This window comes from Anguilla anguilla, chromosome 11 (genome assembly GCF_013347855.1).
Source record: "Anguilla anguilla isolate fAngAng1 chromosome 11, fAngAng1.pri, whole genome shotgun sequence".
NCBI classification, from domain to species: domain Eukaryota; kingdom Metazoa; phylum Chordata; class Actinopteri; order Anguilliformes; family Anguillidae; genus Anguilla; species Anguilla anguilla.
This window is the reverse complement of record NC_049211.1, coordinates 3,412,966-3,432,357: the sequence shown is the minus strand read 5'-3', so window position 1 is coordinate 3,432,357 and position 19,392 is coordinate 3,412,966. Positions and strand designations below refer to the sequence as shown.

Genomic DNA, 19,392 nt, shown 5'->3' with positions numbered 1-19,392 from the left:
AAAACATTTTTATTAATTTATTTGACTGTGGATCTTGTATAAACACAACTTGCTGTCTATCTGAATCAAAAAAAAAAAATTGAACTTTTTTTGACATAAGACTATAGTCTTACATATTTTGCTGCATTTCAGTGAAAGACATTTTTCATAATGAAAAATTAAAAAAAAAAAAAATTCTGTTCATTTATTTCAGCGTGGTTGTTACACAAATATGATTTCCTATCCACCTGAATTAAAAAATGACATTTTAGAAATGTTTTGCGTTTTTTCCCATTTTTGGACATAAGACTATAGTCTTATGTATTTGGCTATTTTCCATTGAAATCCATTTTTCATCATGCATTTCATAAAACATTTTTATTAATATTTTTCACTCTGGATCTTATGTAAACACAATTTTGCAATTTGCAAATGTATTTCCCTGCTTTTTCCTGAAATACATTTTTCATCAAAAAAATTTTCATTCATTTACTTCACTGTATTTTTAAATGAACTTACTTTCGCACCCATCTGAATCCATAAAAAAGAAAATAAATTTTTTCACATTTTTAATTGTGAAGTTCTTTGTACACATTCATTACATGCACAGAAAGATTACCTCAAGGGCAGTCCTGAAGAAACTCTGAAAATCCTCCAGGTACATTCTGACCCTAACCCTTTACGGCCAACAGCTGGCTGAAACCCAATTTGAGAGGCCACACCCACAGAACAAACCCACCAATTATTTCCCTCTATGTTCGCTATTGTCTACAACATCTACGACCAACAGTACGAGTGTGAGTTCCAGCACGCCACATCAAATTTTTATTGTTTTTTCTACAGATGGGTGAGATGATTGATTAAATTGGAGAAATGAACCAATGGAAATATATTAGATATTAGATACTATTTAAAATGCTGAATAAGTAATCCTATATGCTTTTGTTAAGATTTTTTTCTTTTCAGATGGATGAGAAAATAACTACTGTATGTTTGATTAAAACGATTAAATAAATCAAAGAAAATCTTTGAAGTCATTCATTAGGAACAATGTATGGCCCTGGAAAACTGAAAAAATAATGAGCCTACATAGTCTTACCTCCAAAAATTTAAATCAATCAATTGAAATCATCATCCTCAATATGTGATTTTTCTCTTCAGATGGATGAGAAAATACCCATGTTCAATTAAACTGAACTGAAACCTCATAAAATGCATCTGAAGAAAGTCCTGAGCAGAAATCTACGAAATATTCTCATATTTCTGTCTATTTTGCAACTCAAAACGTCCCTTTATACTTTCAGAAATGTAATATGTTCAGTTCATTCTCTGGCCATAAAAAACAACAACACAATTAAGACAGAAGTCACCCCCAGGGAAATTTGGTAGATGAAATGAATGAACGAAACACGGCATTTATGGAGCACTTTTCCAGATGCTCTAAGTGCTTTACAGTGATGAGTGGGAACTCTCCTCACCCACCACCAATGTGTAGCACCCACCTGGGTGATGCACGGCAGCCATTTTGCGCCAGAACGCTCACCACACGTCAGCTGAGGTGGAGAGGAAGAGGACCATTTTTGACCAATTAAATCAGGGGATGATTGGGTGGCACCTTATTCAGGAAAATGAATAATCAGTGGACTTCTGATCAAAGTTTTATGACACCTGTTCCATTAAAAATGTTTCAATCCCAATAAAAAAATAGTAACTGTACCTAAATTCATTTAAATTAATCAATCTTTAGACCAAACTAAATTAATCTTTAGACCAAACTCAAATTATGTTCACACACACGCGCACAAAAATAATTGATTCTTAATACGTATGAACATCTTTAAATATCCTATATATTTTTATTACTCTTTTTACAGCGATCATACAAACAAATCATATTCATATAACATGGGCAGAAAAATGACTGGCATGAACTCTGGGTGTACAGCTACAGGTAGCAGCTCACTCTGGGTGTATGGCTACAGGTAGCAGCTCACTCTGGGTGTACGGCTACAGGCAGCAGCTCACTCTGGGTGTACGGCTACAGGTAGCAGCTCACTCTGGGTGTACGGCTACAGGTAGAAGCTCACTCTGGCTGTAAAGCTACAGGTAGAAGCTCACTCTGGGTGTACGGCTACAGGTAGCAGCTCACTCTGGGTGTACGGCTACAGGTCAGCAGCTCACTCTGGGTGTACGGCTACAGGTAGCAGCTCACTCTGGGTGTACGGCTACAGGTCAGCAGCTCACTCTGGGTGTACGGCTACAGGTAGCAGCTGACTGGGTGTACGGCTACAGGTAGCAGCTCACTCTGGGTGTACGGCTACAGGTAGAAGCTCACTCTGGGTGTACGGCTACAGGTCAGCAGCTCACTCTGGGTGTACAGCTACAGGTAGCAGCTGACTGGGTGTACGGCTACAGGTAGCAGCTCACTCTGGGTGTACGGCTACAGGTAGAAGCTCACTCTGGCTGTAAAGCTACAGGTAGAAGCTCACTCTGGGTGTACGGCTACAGGTAGCAGCTCACTCTGGGTGTACGGCTACAGGTCAGCAGCTCACTCTGGGTGTACGGCTACAGGTAGCAGCTCACTCTGGGTGTACGGCTACAGGTCAGCAGCTCACTCTGGGTGTACGGCTACAGGTAGCAGCTCACTCTGGGTGTACAGTGATTATGTGATTATCACTCAGTACAGCCTCCACATGAATACAGCAGCTGGGATCAAACTGTGGCTCATGACAATCATCAGCTCCAGATGCGCTTTTAATATGAACGGTATGTTACTCGAGATAAATGACCCATGAGCGCCATCTACAGTTACAACAAGCACATTCTACTTTAAATCAACAGTTTAATGATGGCTCTTCACCACTCTGCTCACTGGCCTGGCCACAGAATCTGACCAATGCAGAGCCAGAAACCATGACAACACACTAATCAAAACAAACCATCGGAAAAAGAATCTAATTTCAATTGTACACTGCCAATCACATTGTAACTGTTAAACATAATACAACTGTCATAAACACACAGGGGCATGTCCGTGCACACACACACACACACACACACACAAACACTCACTCACACACACACACACACACACACACACACACTCACAAACACATACAATGTCAATGTTATGATAATGCCAAACTGGTTCATACAGGAATGACAAAAATTATAACAGTCTTAAATCATTAAAAAGCAGGAACTAGAACCGTAGGGTATATAAAAATAATTTAACTTTGTTTTTAAAAAAATCTGTAACAAATTTTCACTTTTGTTTTTTTTTTTTTTTACACAGCTTACAAACACAACACTAAAGCATCTTCATTCGGTCTGCTTGGCTTTGTCCCGGATCTGCAGACCATCTCCACTGAATGGCATAAGCATCTAAAGTGCTTCTCTTGCATTGCAGATAAAGATATTATATTACAGTGAAGATCCTCCTCTCTTCAGTATTGTTAATTCTGTTCATTTCAGTGCTGCAAATCTTGGGACACAGAAAACACCAACAGACAGACGAGCGACTGCCGCATCGATGCCTCCCCTCTGCGCTGATGCTGTAAAAAACGTTCGGAGAAAAACGGTACGAAACTGGAAAAATACAGTCGGAAATCGACTCTTCACATCCCTGTGTGGCATTTTGGTTTGAACCCGACACTGAATACCTTAATGAAACGACATCGTTAATTCCGGTTCACAGGAAATAACGAGGTCATTTCGAGTTCCCAAATTCAAACATGAATGTACACACAGTAAATACGAAACCACAGTGTCCTTAAGAATAAGCACTGGAGCCATAATTCCCATGAAGGCGGGGTGCTGAGGAGCTCGAGGAGCTGTCCTGTCAGGTCATCCGCCGCAGAAGAGGTTTCCTAACTTCTCATTGGCTTAAACAGACAAGTCGTAGTCACCTGACTGACATGGAAGCACTGCCAATGCGTGATCACAGTGGAAAAAAATGAATGAGGTGCACTTTTCAAACAAGGATCGCTGCTTTTAATATGTTTTCATCATTGCTCTCCAGTGAAATTAAAAGTCAGTTGTTTCAAAAAAAATAAAATGGAGCCTGATTTTAGATCAACGATTAGAATATAAGCATTCAGCATAAGCGTTACATGCAAACATGTAAATGCATATAAATATATTTTAAAAAACATGAGTGGTTCATAGACTGAGATTATGCCTCTTTCTGCACAAAAAGGCAATTTGTGTAGAAAATCTCCATTCCAAGTGCCTTTTAGTTCAGGAACAGACTTAATTTGAGTCTATGATCAGCCCATTAATCCCATCATGCATCTGGATGGTACTGATGCCATCTGGACGCCAGCCAATTTTTTTTTTTTACATTAAATTTAATGCTTAGAATATTTAAACCTGCCGAGCTTCATAAACCCCCAAACGGGGCGGACCTGTCAGAGGCTCACCCAGGTCCACTGTGTCTTAACTGGCCTTTTATAATCAGGGAACAAGAGCGCGCGGTAACAGCATCCCGCGTTGGATTCCTCAAAGTCAAGTAAAAATGAGTTATGTATTTTGTTGCATGATGCGTGATATTTGCGATGCTGCATTTGTCAGACGTGTAGCGCTGGTTCTCTTGCTGGTTCTCGTCTCACAGCGTGGGACGCACAGAGAGGAGGGCACGCTGGAGATTCAGCCGCAGGAAGTCTGGCGGTGAATTAAGACAACACGCAGTTCTTATCTTTGTCCTTCCCGCTGAAACTCTGCGTCCTCCCCCTCCCCCTCCGGAAGCTGTTTCTCATCCCCCCCTCTCTCCCTCCTTCCCCCCCTCCGTCCCTCTCCTCATCCCGCTCTTCTTCGCCCCCCGCGTGCCGGGCGCGGCGCAGCTGGGGGGGCAGCGGGATGGGCTGGCCCAGGAAGTAGCCGTCCTCCTCGGACTCTGAGGACGAGGAGCAGGTGGAGCAGCAGTCCTCGTGCTTGTGCTGTCCCGGGTAGAGGGTGAGGGGCGGGGGCGGGGCCGCGGGATTGGGCGACCCCCCCCTGTCGCCGTCCCCCCGCCAGTCCAGGGAGTCCAGGCGGGGGCGGTCGGACCGGCCCTGCCGGAACCGACGCTCGGTGCCCAGGTGGAGCGGAGAATCGGACGCCAGCCGACCCCCCCGTCGGTAGCCGCGCGGTTGGTACGATCCGTCTAGGAGCAGAACAGGAAAACAGAGGGGAGGCCAGATGGAGGATGGGAGTTTGAGTTCAGGCACACAGGAGGAATATAATGAGTGTGAATCGGTGGGAAAGAAATAATGTGGAGGAGGGAGGAGGGAGAGTAAAGAGGGAGCAAGATAAAAGGAGGAGAGAAAGAGAGAGAGAGAGTTATGAAATACCATCCCAATAACATTTCTGCGAAATATAGCCTAGAGCAGAGGAAAATATACAGTAAAAATGCCCAGTGTTAATTCAACTCTCACAATGTTCATTCAGCTCTATACCACAAGGTACAAGAACATCCCTAAATAAAGAGGCAAGAATAAGCATAAAACCTTTGCTCAAAACCACATTTCTTGAAAAAAAACCTCTGTGATAAAGACTAATAAATCTGCAGATCCCTTGGAATATTCCTTAGCCTATTATATTATAACCAAATTTTGCAATAATAATCAGTGGTGTTGCTTACAACTGACAGTTTTGCTGGTGGTTCCACTTAATTAAATTTGAATACACATTCTTGCAGAAAGATACAGAAATGAAGCCAATATTTTTGGACATTTAAAAAGGTAATATATTCATTAGAAAATGATTTTCTTAGTGCACGTGTGCCACTGTGCCCACGTGGGCATGGGCAGCTGCATTTTGGGGAGTTCTCTTCCCGCTCTCACCCAGAAGGTCCATTTGGGGAGGAATTCCAGGCCTGTAGGCCTGCCTCTCGAACCTCGTTCCATAACCTCCCATCGCCTCCTCTCCCTCCCCTGGCTCTCCCTCTCCGTCCTCTCTGTCCTCTCCCTCCTCCTCGTCCTCTTCCTCCACCAGGTAGCTGCAGCTGATTGGCTCTCGGAAGCTGACCCTGGCAGGGCCGCTGCGACCGGATTGGGCAGGAGGCGGTGGGGGGTGTGGCTCCGGCGGGGGGCGGAGCTCTGTTTGATTTGGCGGAGGGGGAAATGGGAGGTCACAGGGTCGTGTACCGGGTTCGGCAGGATGGGGCGGGGACGGGCGGGGCCCAGGTTCCCCGGGACAGAGCTGATTGGCCAGCGCAGGTCTGGAGTGAAGGGGTGAGTGGCACACTGGAAAAAGGATGGTGGTGAGAAAAGAGAGAAAGCGGGTTAACCCTTTGAACAGCAGGTCTTTTGGAATGTCTTTTTCAACATTCTATGTCAGTGTTGTAGAACTCCACTGCCTGCAGCTACCAGCAGTGATTGTGACATCAGCATTAGAATGTTCAGTTACGAACATTCTAATCACTTAATTGTGGTCTCACACCTCAAAGGGTTAAGAAATCTGCTACTCGCCAGAGTTTTTTATATCTCCTGTAGTTAAAGACAATTTCCTGATTTTGATGACAGCTGTAAAATGCTGATCACTCTTTGTTCCCCCAGCCCCCCCCCTCCCAGTTTTCAAAAAACAACTCCACAGCGATGCAGGAAAGGAGCAACCGTCAGCTCGTTTGTCTCGTTAAATTACCCAGATTTACTTTCACAGAAGTGTCTGTCCGTCCTATCCGTTAATTACTTTACACATAATGAAACGCAAATGAAAAAACGCACCTAATACACCCTTTTCCACTCGGTCCTCCCTGTTCCCACAATCCTTTGCGGTAGAGGTTCCTCGGGAGGTGATTTGAGGGGGAGAGTGGCCATAGTGGTGATGGGTATTTGAGTCCCCTGAGAGTTCAGAACTACAGACAGGCCGCTCCACTCTGTTACTGGCAGACAGCAGGCAGCTGATCGATGGGTCGATGGGCCCAAAGTAGTTCCAGCCGTTGGTTATGTGGATGTGTGGGACAGGGGCGGGGGAGCTTTTGGGGAGTCCATTTTGGAGAGTGACGCCATTTTGTACAGGTGGTGGTGGTAGCACAGAGCTTGAAAGATCTGGGGAAGAGATGGACAGAAGGTGATATAATTAGATGGAGAGAAACAATGTAGAAGCAATGATTTTACTAAACTTACAAAAATGGCAATACAGTATTACAACACTAGATGGCGACCTGCTCCAGATAATCTGTGCAACCTGCCTGTGTTCATAAAGTACTTATAAAAGCAAATAATACTGTAATACTGAGCTCAGACTTGATTGGGTGTGTAATCACCAAAATAAAGTAACAATCAAGGGAAAAAAAGCCTGCAGACAGGAAAAGAGACCTTAAATTCACATTAACACTTTTAATTGAGGATTAATCCCAGATGTTTCAGGATTAAGATTTCTTCAGTGTGAGGAAAGCTCAGTGGTGAAATGTGTGTGTTGAGTCCTCGATTTAAAAGTCATTGCTAATATGCATTTAAGGCATCTTTTGGTGTTCCTAACTACCCCCCACATCTCCCCGCTTCCTGTTGCCTAACCCCCTGCCCTCCACTCCCCCATCCTCACCAGCGCTCTCCATCTCCAGGCTGCTGCAGCTGTTCCCCACGTCCACCGGCAGGTCCTGGGACCCCCGCGCCCGGCGGGTCAGCTGTTTGGCACGGGACGCGTCTGAGCGCTGGGGTCCCCCCCCGCCGCCCCCGCCACCGCTGCCGCCCTGGAAGGCCGAGTCGCAGGAGTCGGAGTTTTCGGGGTCCTCCCCCAGCGAGCAGGGGCGGGAGCAGAAGATGAGACCCCCCCGGGGCAGGAAGGGTCGCCCCAGCAGGGGCAGGTGGCAGCGGGCGCAGCAGAAGCAGGACTCCAGCGCGTGCCAGTGCTGCCCCTCGTACGTCATCTGCCCCTGGTCGATCCCTGCGCCACAGGAAGGGGCGGAGCCAGGACAGGAAGGGGAGGAGTCAGGAAAGGGCAGAGCCACGGCAGGAAAGGGCGGAACCAGGAAGGGGCAGAGCCAGGACAGGAAGGGGCGGGGTCAGGAAAAAACAGACAGAAACGGTCTTATTTAAACAGGTAATTAAAGCAGGTGGGTCTGTACCAATGCACTGTTAATCTGCCAAGGCTCAGGCGTGACCTCCCTTCACTGTCCACCAACGAGGAGCCAAACATTCATTCAGAAACCCTCACCGTGAAAGAGACTTGCTTCCCTACACAGTACCTGGACCCTGCTGGCTTGGATCTGCTCTGAAACTGATAGACACACACAGTACCATAGCATAATTCTCATGTGGATGGTTTGGGCCAAATTGTGAAATTACCACTCAAACAAGTATAAGCTACTCTGTCAGAGGAGAAGGTTCCAAAAGACTCCTCTGTGTCTCTGTGGAGCAGGGGTGCACAACTCCAGTCCTGGAGGGCCGATCTGCGTGATGGTTTTTGTTCCAACCGATTACCATAGATATAGTTTTCCGACAGCTCTATAAACTACGCTGCTTCACTCCTGCACTTGAGCTCAGTAAAATCTCTAGGATACACTTGCAGTCCTGCGGCTGTAGCCGGCGCTTATACACATGTCAGATCAAGATATGATTGGGCTGATTAAATAAATGTTGGCAAATGTTCACACAAAATCCTGAAATGGATTGGCCCTTGTTGTGCACCCCTGCTATAGAGGAACCCAGTGTAGTTCAAGGCTTCTTAAAGTAGTTGGCTTTCTCTAAACTGGCCCAGTCTGGAAGCTTTCACACTACTCAGAACTACCACAGAAAGTAGTACGACTGCAGTTGGTGGACAGGGCAGTGTGTACAGTAGGCTGCTTGTACAGCGGGTTGTGTGTACAGTAGGGTGTATTTAAAGTAGATTGACTGGGCTCAGTCAGGTTGGATGAGCAGCAGGTTGTATATACAGCAGGCTAACAGAGCAGTGTCTATAGCTGTATATACAGCAGGCTAACAGGGCAGCGTGTATCGCTAAATGCTCATTAGGGTGTATGTACAGCAGGTTGTATGTACAGTAGGGTGTACATACATATACAGCAGGCTAGCAGGGCAGTGTGTCCAGCTATATATACTGTAGGTTATATACACATACAGGCTAACAGGGCAGCGTGTGTATGGTTGTATATACAGCAGGCTAACAGGGCAGTGCGTATCGCTAAATGCCCATTAGGGTGTATGTACACCAGGTTGTATGTACAGTAGGGTGTACATACATATACAGCAGGCTAGCAGGATAGCGTGTATGGTTATATGTACTGTAGGTTATATGCACATGCAGGCTAACAGGGTAGCATGTATGGTTATATGTACTGTAGGCTATATGCACATGCAGGCTAGCAGGGTAGCCTGTATGGTTATATGTACTGTAGGTTATATGCAGATGCAGGCTAACAGGGTAGCGTGTATGGTTATATGTACTGTAGGCTATATGCACATGCAGGCTAACAGGATAGCGTGTATGGTTATATGTACTGTAGGTTATATGCACATGCAGGCTAGCAAGATAGCGTGTATGGTTATATGTACTGTAGGTTATATGCACATGCAGGCTAATAGGGTAGCGTGTATGGTTATATGTACTGTAGGTTATATGCACATGCAGGCTAGCAGGATAGTGTGTATGGTTATATGTACTGTAGGTTATATGCACATGCAGGCTAACAGGATAGCGTGTATGGTTATATGTACTGTAGGTTATATGCACATGCAGGCTAGCAGGATAGCCTGTATGGTTATATGTACTGTAGGTTATATGCACATGCAGGCTAACAGGGTAGCGTGTATGGTTATATGTACTGTAGGTTATATGCACATGTAGGCTAACAGGGTAGCGTGTATGGTTATATGTACTGTAGGTTACATGCACATGCAGGCTAGCAGGATAGCGTGTATGGTTATATGTACTGTAGGTTATATGCACATGCAGGCTAACAGGGTAGCGTGTATGGTTATATGTACTGTAGGTTATATGCACATGCAGGCTAGCAGGATAGTGTGTATGGTTATATGTACTGTAGGTTATATGCACATGCAGGCTAGCAGGATAGCGTGTATGGTTATATGTACTGTAGGCTATATGCACATGCAGGCTAGCGTGTATGGTTATATGTACTGTAGGTTATATGCACATGCAGGCTAGCAGGATAGCGTGTATGGTTATATGTACTGTAGGCTATATGCACATGCAGGCTAGCAGGGCAGCATGTGTATAGCTGTATATACAGCAGGCTAACAGGGCAGCATGTATGGTTATATGTACTGTAGGTTATATGCACATGCAGGCTAACAGGGTAGCGTGTATGGTTATATGCACTGTAGGCTATATGCACATGCAGGCTAACGGGCCTTACCGATGTGCTCTCCGCAGGTGTCGCAGTACTCTGCGTACAGCGACTCGTAGCAGGAGCAGCAGAAGGGCCGGCTCTCGCGCATGATGTAGCGCTGCCCCCCCAGCGCCGCCTCGCACTCGAAGCAGCAGAAGTGCTTCATGTGCCAGTGCCTGCCCTCCGCCTCCGTGCACTCGTCCGCCAGGATGATCTGAGAGAGAGAGAGAGAGAGACACAGCGCTAATGCCCTGTTTAACTACCCTAACCATAACGCTAACATGTACGCTAACCCTGACTACCCTAACCCTAACGCTAATGCTAACACGTACGCAAATCCTAACCCTAACGCTAACGCTAACCCTAACCCTAACGCTAATGCTAACACGTACGCAAACCCTAACCCTAACCCTAACGCTAATGCTAACACGTACGCTAACCCTAACCCTAACGCTAACGCTAACACGTACACAAACCCTAACGCTAATGCTAACACGTACGCAAACCCTAACCCTAACACTAATACTAACACGTACGCTAACCCTGACTACCCTAACCCTAACACTAACACTCCCCTCCACCTCCGTGCACTCGTTCGCCAGGATGATCTGCGTGAGAGACAGACACAGCGCTAATGCTCTGTGTGTTTAACTACCCTGACCCTAACACCAACCCTAACACTAACACTGACCCAACAGTGACCCTAACCCTAACCCCTGTGTGTGTGTCTGTGTCTCAAAATGATCTTAAACAACACCACACACACACACACACACACACTAGTGTTATCAGCATGATCTCCTGCTACTTCCTCTTCAGGTAGCTCACCTGTACATGAGCAGCACCTGCTTAATCCTGCCTGCGGGGGACAAACTGATCCTACCGCACAGGTAATGTACAGATTACCGCACACACCCCATACACAGGTAATGTACAGACTACTGCACACACCCCATACACAGGTAATGTACAGATTACTGCATACACCCCATACACAGGTAATGTACAGATTACTGCACACACCCCATACACAGGTAATGTACAGATTACTGCATACACCCCATACACAGGTAATGTACAGATTACCGCACACACCCCATACACAGGCAATGTACAGATTACTGCACACACCCCATACACAGGTAATGTACAGATTACTGCACACACCCCATACACAGGTAATGTACAGATTACTGCACACACCCCATACACAGGTAATGTACAGATTACTGCACACACCCCATACACAGGTAATGTACAGATTACTGCACACACCCCATACACAGGTAATGTACAGATTACTGCACACACCCCATACACAGGCAATGTACAGATTACTGCACACACCCCATACACAGGCAATGTACAGATTACTGCACACACCCCATACACAGGTAATGTACAGATTACTGCACACACCCCATACACAGGTAATGTACAGATTACTGCACACACCCCATACACAGGTAATGTACAGATTACTGCACACACCCCATACACAGGTAATGTACAGATTACTGCACACACCCCATACACAGGTAATGTACAGATTACTGCACACACCCCATACACAGGTAATGTACAGATTACTGCACACACCCCATACACAGATCATGTACAGATTACTGCACACACCCCATACACAGGTAATGTACAGATTACTGCACACACCCCATACACAGGTAATGTACAGATTACTGCACACACCCCATACACAGGTGATGTACAGATTACTGCACACACCCCATACACAGGTAATGTACAGATTACTGCACACACCCCATACACAGGTAATACAGGCTACTGTTACTGTTAGCTTTTCTCTGCCTCTGCCTGGATAAAATTCTCCAGCAAAGAACATCCAGCTTCTAAATGAACTGACTGCAGCCCTTCACCTATCAGTGACGGGTGTAAGAGATTAAAATCTGACAGCTGCTGTACGTTGACACACCCCATCTTATTTCTGTATGTGGAAGAGAGGAAGAGAGGAAGCGAGAGAGAGAGAGAGAGAGGGATAGAGGGAGTGAGGGAGCAAAGGATAGAGGGAGAGCAATAGAGAAAGCGAGAGAGAGGGATAGAGGGATGGAGGGACAGAGGGACAGAAGGATAGAGGGATAGAGGGACAGAGGAAGTGAGGGATAGAGGGATATAGGGATAGAGAGAGAGAGAGAGAGGGAAAGGCAGATAGAGGGACAGAGGAAGTGAGGGATAGAGGGATAGAGGGACAGAGGAAATGAGGGATAGAGGGATAGAGGGACAGAGGAAGTGAGGGATAGAGGGATAGAGGGACAGAGGAAGTGAGGGATAGAGGGATAGAGAGAGAGAGAGGGATAGAGGGACAGAGGAAGTGAGGGATAGAGGGATAGAGGGACAGAGGAAGTGAGGGATAGAGGGATAGAGGGACAGAGGAAGTAAGGGATAGAGGGATAGAGGGACAGAGGAAGTGAGGGATAGAGGGATAGAGGGACAGAGGAAGTAAGGGATATAGGGATAGAGGGATAGAGAGAGAGAGAGATAGAGAGAGAGAGAGAGAGAGAGGGATAGACGGATAGAGGGACAGAGGAAGTGAGGGATAGAGGGATAGAGGGACAGAGGAAGTGAGGGATAGAGGGATATAGGGATAGAGAGAGAGAGAGAGAGGAACAGAGGCAGCGAGGGATAGAGGGATATAGGGATAGAGAGAGAGAGAGAGAGAGAGAGAGAGGAACAGAGGCAGCGAGCCTGACCTCGTCGCAGGCCTGGCAGCGGGGTTTCAGTCTCTCTGCGTGGTGGCGCCCGCAGTAGATCTTGCCGTCCTGGTAGAAGTAGATCAGGTCCACCAGCAGCTCGTTGCAGGTGGCGCACAGGAAGCACTGGGGGTGCCAGCAGGTCCCGTGCCCCGCCCGGCTGGCGAACACGGCGATGTCGCCCCCCCGGATGTGCCTGCCGCACTGCAGAGGGGCGAGACGCGCCGTTAGAGAGAGAGAGCGATGGGGGGGGGGGGACCCCGTGAACCACGCTTGCACTGGGACACAAGGATCTGTACCCACTCTGGGAAGGGGGGGGTCTGTACCTGCTGACAGATGGCCCTGGTCATGGTGAGGGGGGTTGGGGGGGTCTGTACCTGCTGATGGGGTGGGGGGGGGTTTAGGGTTAAGGTGGTCTGTACCTGCTGATGGGGTGGGGGGGGGTTTAGGGTTGGGGTGGTCTGTACCTGCTGACGGGGTGGGGGGGGGTTTAGGGTTGTGGTGGTTAGGGTTATGGTTGGGGGGGTCTGTACCTGTTGATGTGGTGGGGGTTAGGGTTAGGGTTGAGGGGGTCTGTACCTGTTGATGTGGTGGGGGTTAGGGTTGGGGGGGTCTGTACCTGTTGATGTGGTGGGGGTTAGGGTTAGGGTTGGGGGGGTTAGGGTTGGGGTTGGGGGGGTCTGTACCTGTTGATGTGGTGGGGGTTAGGGTTAGGGTTGGGGGGGTCTGTACCTGTTGATGTGGTGGGGGTTAGGGTTAGGGTTGGGGGTGTCTGTACCTGTTGATGTGGTGGGGGTTAGGGTTAGGGTTGGGGGGGTTAGGGTTGGGGTTGGGGGGGTCTGTACCTGTTGATGTGGTGGGGGTTAGGGTTAGGGTTGGGGGGGTCTGTACCTGTTGATGTGGTGGGGGTTAGGGTTAGGGTTGGGGGTGTCTGTACCTGTTGATGTGGTGGGGGTTAGGGTTAGGGTTGGGGGTGTCTGTACCTGTTGATGTGGTGGGGGTTAGGGTTAGGGTTAGGGTTAGGGTTAGGGTTAGGGTTGGGGGGGTCTGTACCTGTTGATGTGGTGGGGGTTAGGGTTAGGGTTGGGGGGGTCTGTACCTGTTGATGTGGTGGGGGTTAGGGTTAGGGTTGGGGGTGTCTGTACCTGTTGATGTGGTGGGGGTTAGGGTTAGGGTTGGGGGTGTCTGTACCTGTTGATGTGGTGGGGGTTAGGGTTAGGGTTGGGGGGGTCTGTACCTGTTGATGTGGTGGGGGTTAGGGTTAGGGTTGGGGGGGTCTGTACCTGTTGATGTGGTGGGGGTTAGGGTTAGGGTTGGGGGGGTCTGTACCTGTTGATGTGGTGGGGGTTAGGGTTAGGGTTGGGGGGGGTCTGTACCTGTTGATGTGGTGGGGGTTAGGGTTAGGGTTGGGGGGGTCTGTACCTGTTGATGTGGTGGGGGTTAGGGTTAGGGTTGTGGGGGTTAGGGTTAGGGTTGGGGGGGTCTGTACCTGTTGGCAGATGGCTCCGGTCATGGTGACGGGAAACAGCCTCACGGCTCCCCTCCCCAGGTTCTCCCTCTTCCTCTGCTGGCTGAACAGCCTCAGCTCCCTCTTCTCCTCCTCATCCAGAGAGTTACAGTACTGCGGCTGGGACAGAGGCACAGGAGTGTGTGAGAGAGAGAGCGTGAGTATGTGTGAGAAAGTGAGAGTGTGTGTGTGTGTGTGTGCGTGTGTGTGTGTGTGTGTGTGTGAGAGAGAGAGCGTGAGTATGTGTGAGAAAGTGAGAGTGTGTGTGTGTGTGTGTGCGTGTGGGTGTGAGAGTGTTTGTGCGCATGTGCTTGTGTGTGTGTGTGCGTGTGAGAGCATGTATGTGAGTGTGTGTGTGTGTGTGTGTGTAAATACCTCGCTGTCGTGCGCTGGTAGCTGGTGCAGGAGCTGTTTGATGCGGTGTCTCTCCCCAGGGCTGTTCACATAAGGCACCTTGTCCTCCGGAATACAGCTGAAGTACTGATACACCTGCACGTGCAGGTACACAGGAGCTAAGGTTTACACAGTAATGTACACAGCTGCATGTATATCACAAGCCCTGTTTAACCTTAAACAAGAAGTATTCAGCCAAAGAGAAGCATTCCATATAAAAACGCTTAAACAATTTAAGCAATTTTCAAACCCTGAACAAAAACAACACAAATATATGGGCTGAAGAAAGCCCTGCTGATTTTGTCAAACGTGTTATTATCAGTTCTCAACCATTACATTACAAGCCTATACAGAGCCACTTGCACAACGTACAATTATTTTCTTTCTTCATTTTCACATACTATCCATTTATCCAGCTGGATATATACTGAAGCAATGCAGGTTAAGAGCCTTGCTCAAGGGTACAAGCTGGGAATCGAACCTGCAACCTTTTGGTTACAAGGTTTGTGAAGTACACTACACGCTGCAGAGCTCCGTGAGATTGCCATTCAGTTTTGTGAAAGAAGAAAGAAAGAAAGAAAAATAGAGAGAGAGAGAGAGAGAGAAATGGAGGGAGGCTCCAGGGGGAGAGGGGGGGTGTAACCTTACACCTTCTTAAGTACAAAAGCCTGGTCTGTACAATACTCCAACCAGAAGAGGCCCAGTCTCCACGCTACAGTGGAACGGTTTCGCCAGTCGAATGTTGGTGATATGAAATATTAATGTGTGCACTCTGATATGGGTGGAGCTTCCATGTGCCGCCAATGACCGAGTAATCTGACCCATCTCTACGAAAAGAAAAATCTTCTGATTGGTTCATACTCGTCATGCAAGTCAGTCATCTGTGGAGTATTAGGTCATATTACAACATACTGATTTCGTTATCAACGTCCTCAGAAAGTGGGGTTTTCCAGTTTTCTGTTTTTAACCCCATTTGCTATATTTCTTTACATAAGTAGCCGTAGTCTTCAATGAATCAGTGTGTGTGTGTGTGTTTTTGAGTTTGTGCGTGTGTGTGTATGTGTGTGTGTGTGTGTTTTTGAGTTTATGCGTGTGTGTGTGAGTTTGTGTGTGTGTGTGCGTTTATGTGTTTGTGCGTGAGTGTGCGTGTGTGCGTGAATGTATGTCTGCCTGTGCGTGCATGTGTGCGTGTGTGTGTGAATGTAACTCCAGTATTTCCTGATAAGAACGCCCTTCTTTCTGCAGTTTCAGTGGACCAGCCTGTCTGTGACTAAGGAACAGAGACTACCCGCCTCCCACCCCCTGCCCGTGGGGCCCCCCCCCCGGCTCTGACCTGCTCGGGTTTGAGTCCGGGCGGGACCCAGGCGTACTCCTCCGAGGCACAGCCGGAGTCGTCGTCGGAGATGGAGTGCCTCTGGAAGTCGGACACCAGCTTCATCATCATCCTCTCCAGCTGGCCGGGCACGGACCGCATCACATGGTCCTCGCGCACGCACTTACAGTGCACACAGATCTTCCTGTGAGGGGGGGGGCACACGGGGGGGGGGGGGGGGGGGGGCATCAGCATTACATTTCATCACAGTGACCGATAAAGCATCATCTCCATCTCTAACAGAGCGGCACAAGGGCACAGTCGTTAGCACTGTTGCCTCGCAAGAAGGAGGTCGCAGGTTCGAGTCCGGATCCTCGCTGCAGGGAGTTAGCTACAGGTATACTACTGCTGTTGCCATTGACCATGACACTGGCCTCAGCGCTGGAGGTTAACAGGTGCTGCACTACGGCTATCCACTGCTCCTATGCAGCCAGGATGGGTTCAATGCAGAGGACAAATTACCCTACTGGATTCAGTTTTAAAAACTGCATCGTATGATGATGATGTTTGGACACGTGAAGGTTTTTTTTTGGGACTCAAACATTACAATAAGCCTAAGCTACATTTTTATCTGTCACATGCTGGAGGACCAGCTAGACTCAACATTGAACAAAATGTCACATATAGGCAAATGATGGATTTGATTGTGGCCAGTAAGAGCGAGGCTGAGAGGGAGGGAGGGAGGGAGGGAGGGGGAGAGACAGAGAGAAAGAGAGAGACAGAGAGAGAGACAGAGACAGTGAGAGAGAGAGAAAGAGAGAGAGAGAGGGGGAGGGAGGGAGAGGTTAGGCAGTGGCCCTGGCTAAAGATTGATAGCACAGCTTTGGCTCAGTTTAGAGCAGACAGGCTGGAGGTTGGAGCAGCAGACTTTGGAGGAAGAGGAAACTCAAAGCCTGGAGATCGATGTCCAGAGAAACGGCCTTTACTCTAATTTACGTCCTGCGGTGTGTGGTGTACGTCTGCGGCATCGCAATGCGGCACACACACACACGCGCGCACACACCACGCGCACACACACACACACGCGCACACACGCACAGGCACACACACACACACACACCCATGCACACAATCACACACACACACGCGCACACACACACGCGCACACACACACACCACGCGCACACACACACACACACACACACGCGCGCACACACCACGCGCGCACACACACACACATGCGCACACACACACACGTGTGCACACACGCACTCACACACACACACACACACACACGCGCGCGCGCGCACACACACACGCACACGCACACACACATACACATGCACGCACACACACACACACACACACACGCGCAAGCATCTGGCTGTCCACCTATCACTAGTAATATGTAATATTCAAAGTAGCCCACCATGAGCAGGAAGAGTAAATACATTTAAATGTACTCTGTCAACAGTTTAACATCTTAATCCTCACTGAGGTGATCACATTTTGATTTTCTGTTTTGTACTTTGGCTGAATTCACATTTGGATTAAATTGTTGAAGTTTTTTTTGGAAACTTGAATAAAGAAAAAAAGTGAAGATCACTGACAGGGCCAGACTAGGTCTCCAGAGGCCTTTGCAGGAGGGCTCAACATGACAACACCAAGAAACACTGCTCAAATACATACAGATGCAGACAATAAACTACAAACACACTGGAACTCTGTGTGAGAAACTACAAATACCAGACTACCAAGCACAGGGAGTGTTGGCAATCAGCCAATCAAGTGAAGAAGAACTGGAAAAATGGGCCCTTTTTAACTCCTCTCAGATCTTGCTGATATTTGACACTCACAATTTAACCTCTGAGTAATGACCATTGGTATTTTGAGGAAAAAAAAAACCACAAACCATTATTAAGAAAATTAGGGACAAAGTGTCACACAGGTTCATTCACATGTTCAAATTACCCGGTAAATTTTTATTTTAAATTGGACACTAAATATGTCACTAGTGAGTGGCACTGTGTGTGTGCAAGTGTGCGTGTGTGCGCCTGAGTGAGTGTGTGTGTGTGTGCATGCATGTGTGTGAGCGAGACTACATGTATGCATACAATATAAAACAATAGAAATACAGATTTGACTTTTTCCCACCCCAATAAAAACACTGATCAAGCGCATTCTCACAGGAAGCCCATATGAACCTGCTGGTTGTGTGCTGGCTGGTTCCTGGTTCACTGACTCCTGGGTCGCACAGAGCAACTGTTGCCCTCAAACTGTTCGGCCTCTGCCCACCCACACCCCCTCCCCTCACTTGACAACAGGCTGTTAAAACGGTCCCTAGACACACACACACACACACACTCGCTCGTTCGCATGCGCGCGCACACACACACACTCAAACTCACACACACACCATGCCCACGCACTGTCCACTTATGTAATAATCACTCAGTGGGGTATTTGTGGCTCTGAACAAAAGCACAGATGGGGGGGGGGGGGGGGGGGGGGGTGGGGGGGCACAAAGCAGCTTTGCTCGGACTTTCCAACCGCCGCGGACAGAAATCCCTTCTAGCACACAAAGACCACACTTCCCCCCTGCCCCCCCCCCCCCCTACAGATCCTCTCACTCAAAGATAAACATCCCAGCAGGGTTGCACTCAAACACATACACACACACCCAGACACACTCACACATACACACACTCACACTCATACACACACTCACACTCACACTCACACTCACACTCACACTCACACTCATACACACACTCACACTCCCCGTTCGTGCTTGCTGCAGCAGATCATACATGCACGCACGCATGCGCACATGAATGCCGGCACATGCGCACGTATGAACGCATGGAACATGCATATATGCACACAGGCACACGTCTGAAGACGGGGCCGCTGCAGGTGCAGGAGAGCAGAGCTGAGCGCGCTGGGTTATGTTGGGTTATGCTGGGTTATGCTGGGTTATGCTGGGTTAAGCTGTGGAGACCGAACTCTCCCGCTAATCTGCTCTCCGAAATCCCGTTACCGTGTTTTCACACAGAGCGCAAGTCCGACTGCCACACTGAAATCTCTGCACTGAAACCTGGGTCCAGAAATGGGGGAACACCCCCCCTCCCCCTCCCGTCTAACTCACACTGTATTACACCCACAGTCTATACCTACTGCCCCCAGGACAATGACCCCAGTAGCA

The 19,392-nt window shown here is 48.2% G+C and overlaps 1 protein-coding gene across 2 annotated transcripts in view; it reads right to left on the bottom strand.

Annotated features, from left to right (window-relative positions):
- Positions 1-1,811: 1,811 nt before the first annotated feature.
- prickle3 (prickle homolog 3) overlaps positions 1,812-19,392 on the bottom strand; it is a 40,024-nt gene continuing 22,443 nt past the window's right edge. For both annotated transcript variants that reach the window (XM_035383317.1, XM_035383318.1), the window contains 9 exons: positions 16,209-16,392; positions 14,858-14,971; positions 14,465-14,602; positions 12,976-13,179; positions 10,277-10,463; positions 7,504-7,845; positions 6,684-7,007; positions 5,802-6,203; positions 1,812-5,122 (listed from right to left, as the gene is read on the bottom strand). In XM_035383317.1, coding sequence (XP_035239208.1) covers positions 4,653-5,122; positions 5,802-6,203; positions 6,684-7,007; positions 7,504-7,845; positions 10,277-10,463; positions 12,976-13,179; positions 14,465-14,602; positions 14,858-14,971; positions 16,209-16,392 — 2,365 coding nt within the window. In that variant the 3' untranslated portion in view covers positions 1,812-4,652. The remainder of the gene's footprint in view (positions 5,123-5,801; positions 6,204-6,683; positions 7,008-7,503; positions 7,846-10,276; positions 10,464-12,975; positions 13,180-14,464; positions 14,603-14,857; positions 14,972-16,208; positions 16,393-19,392) is intronic.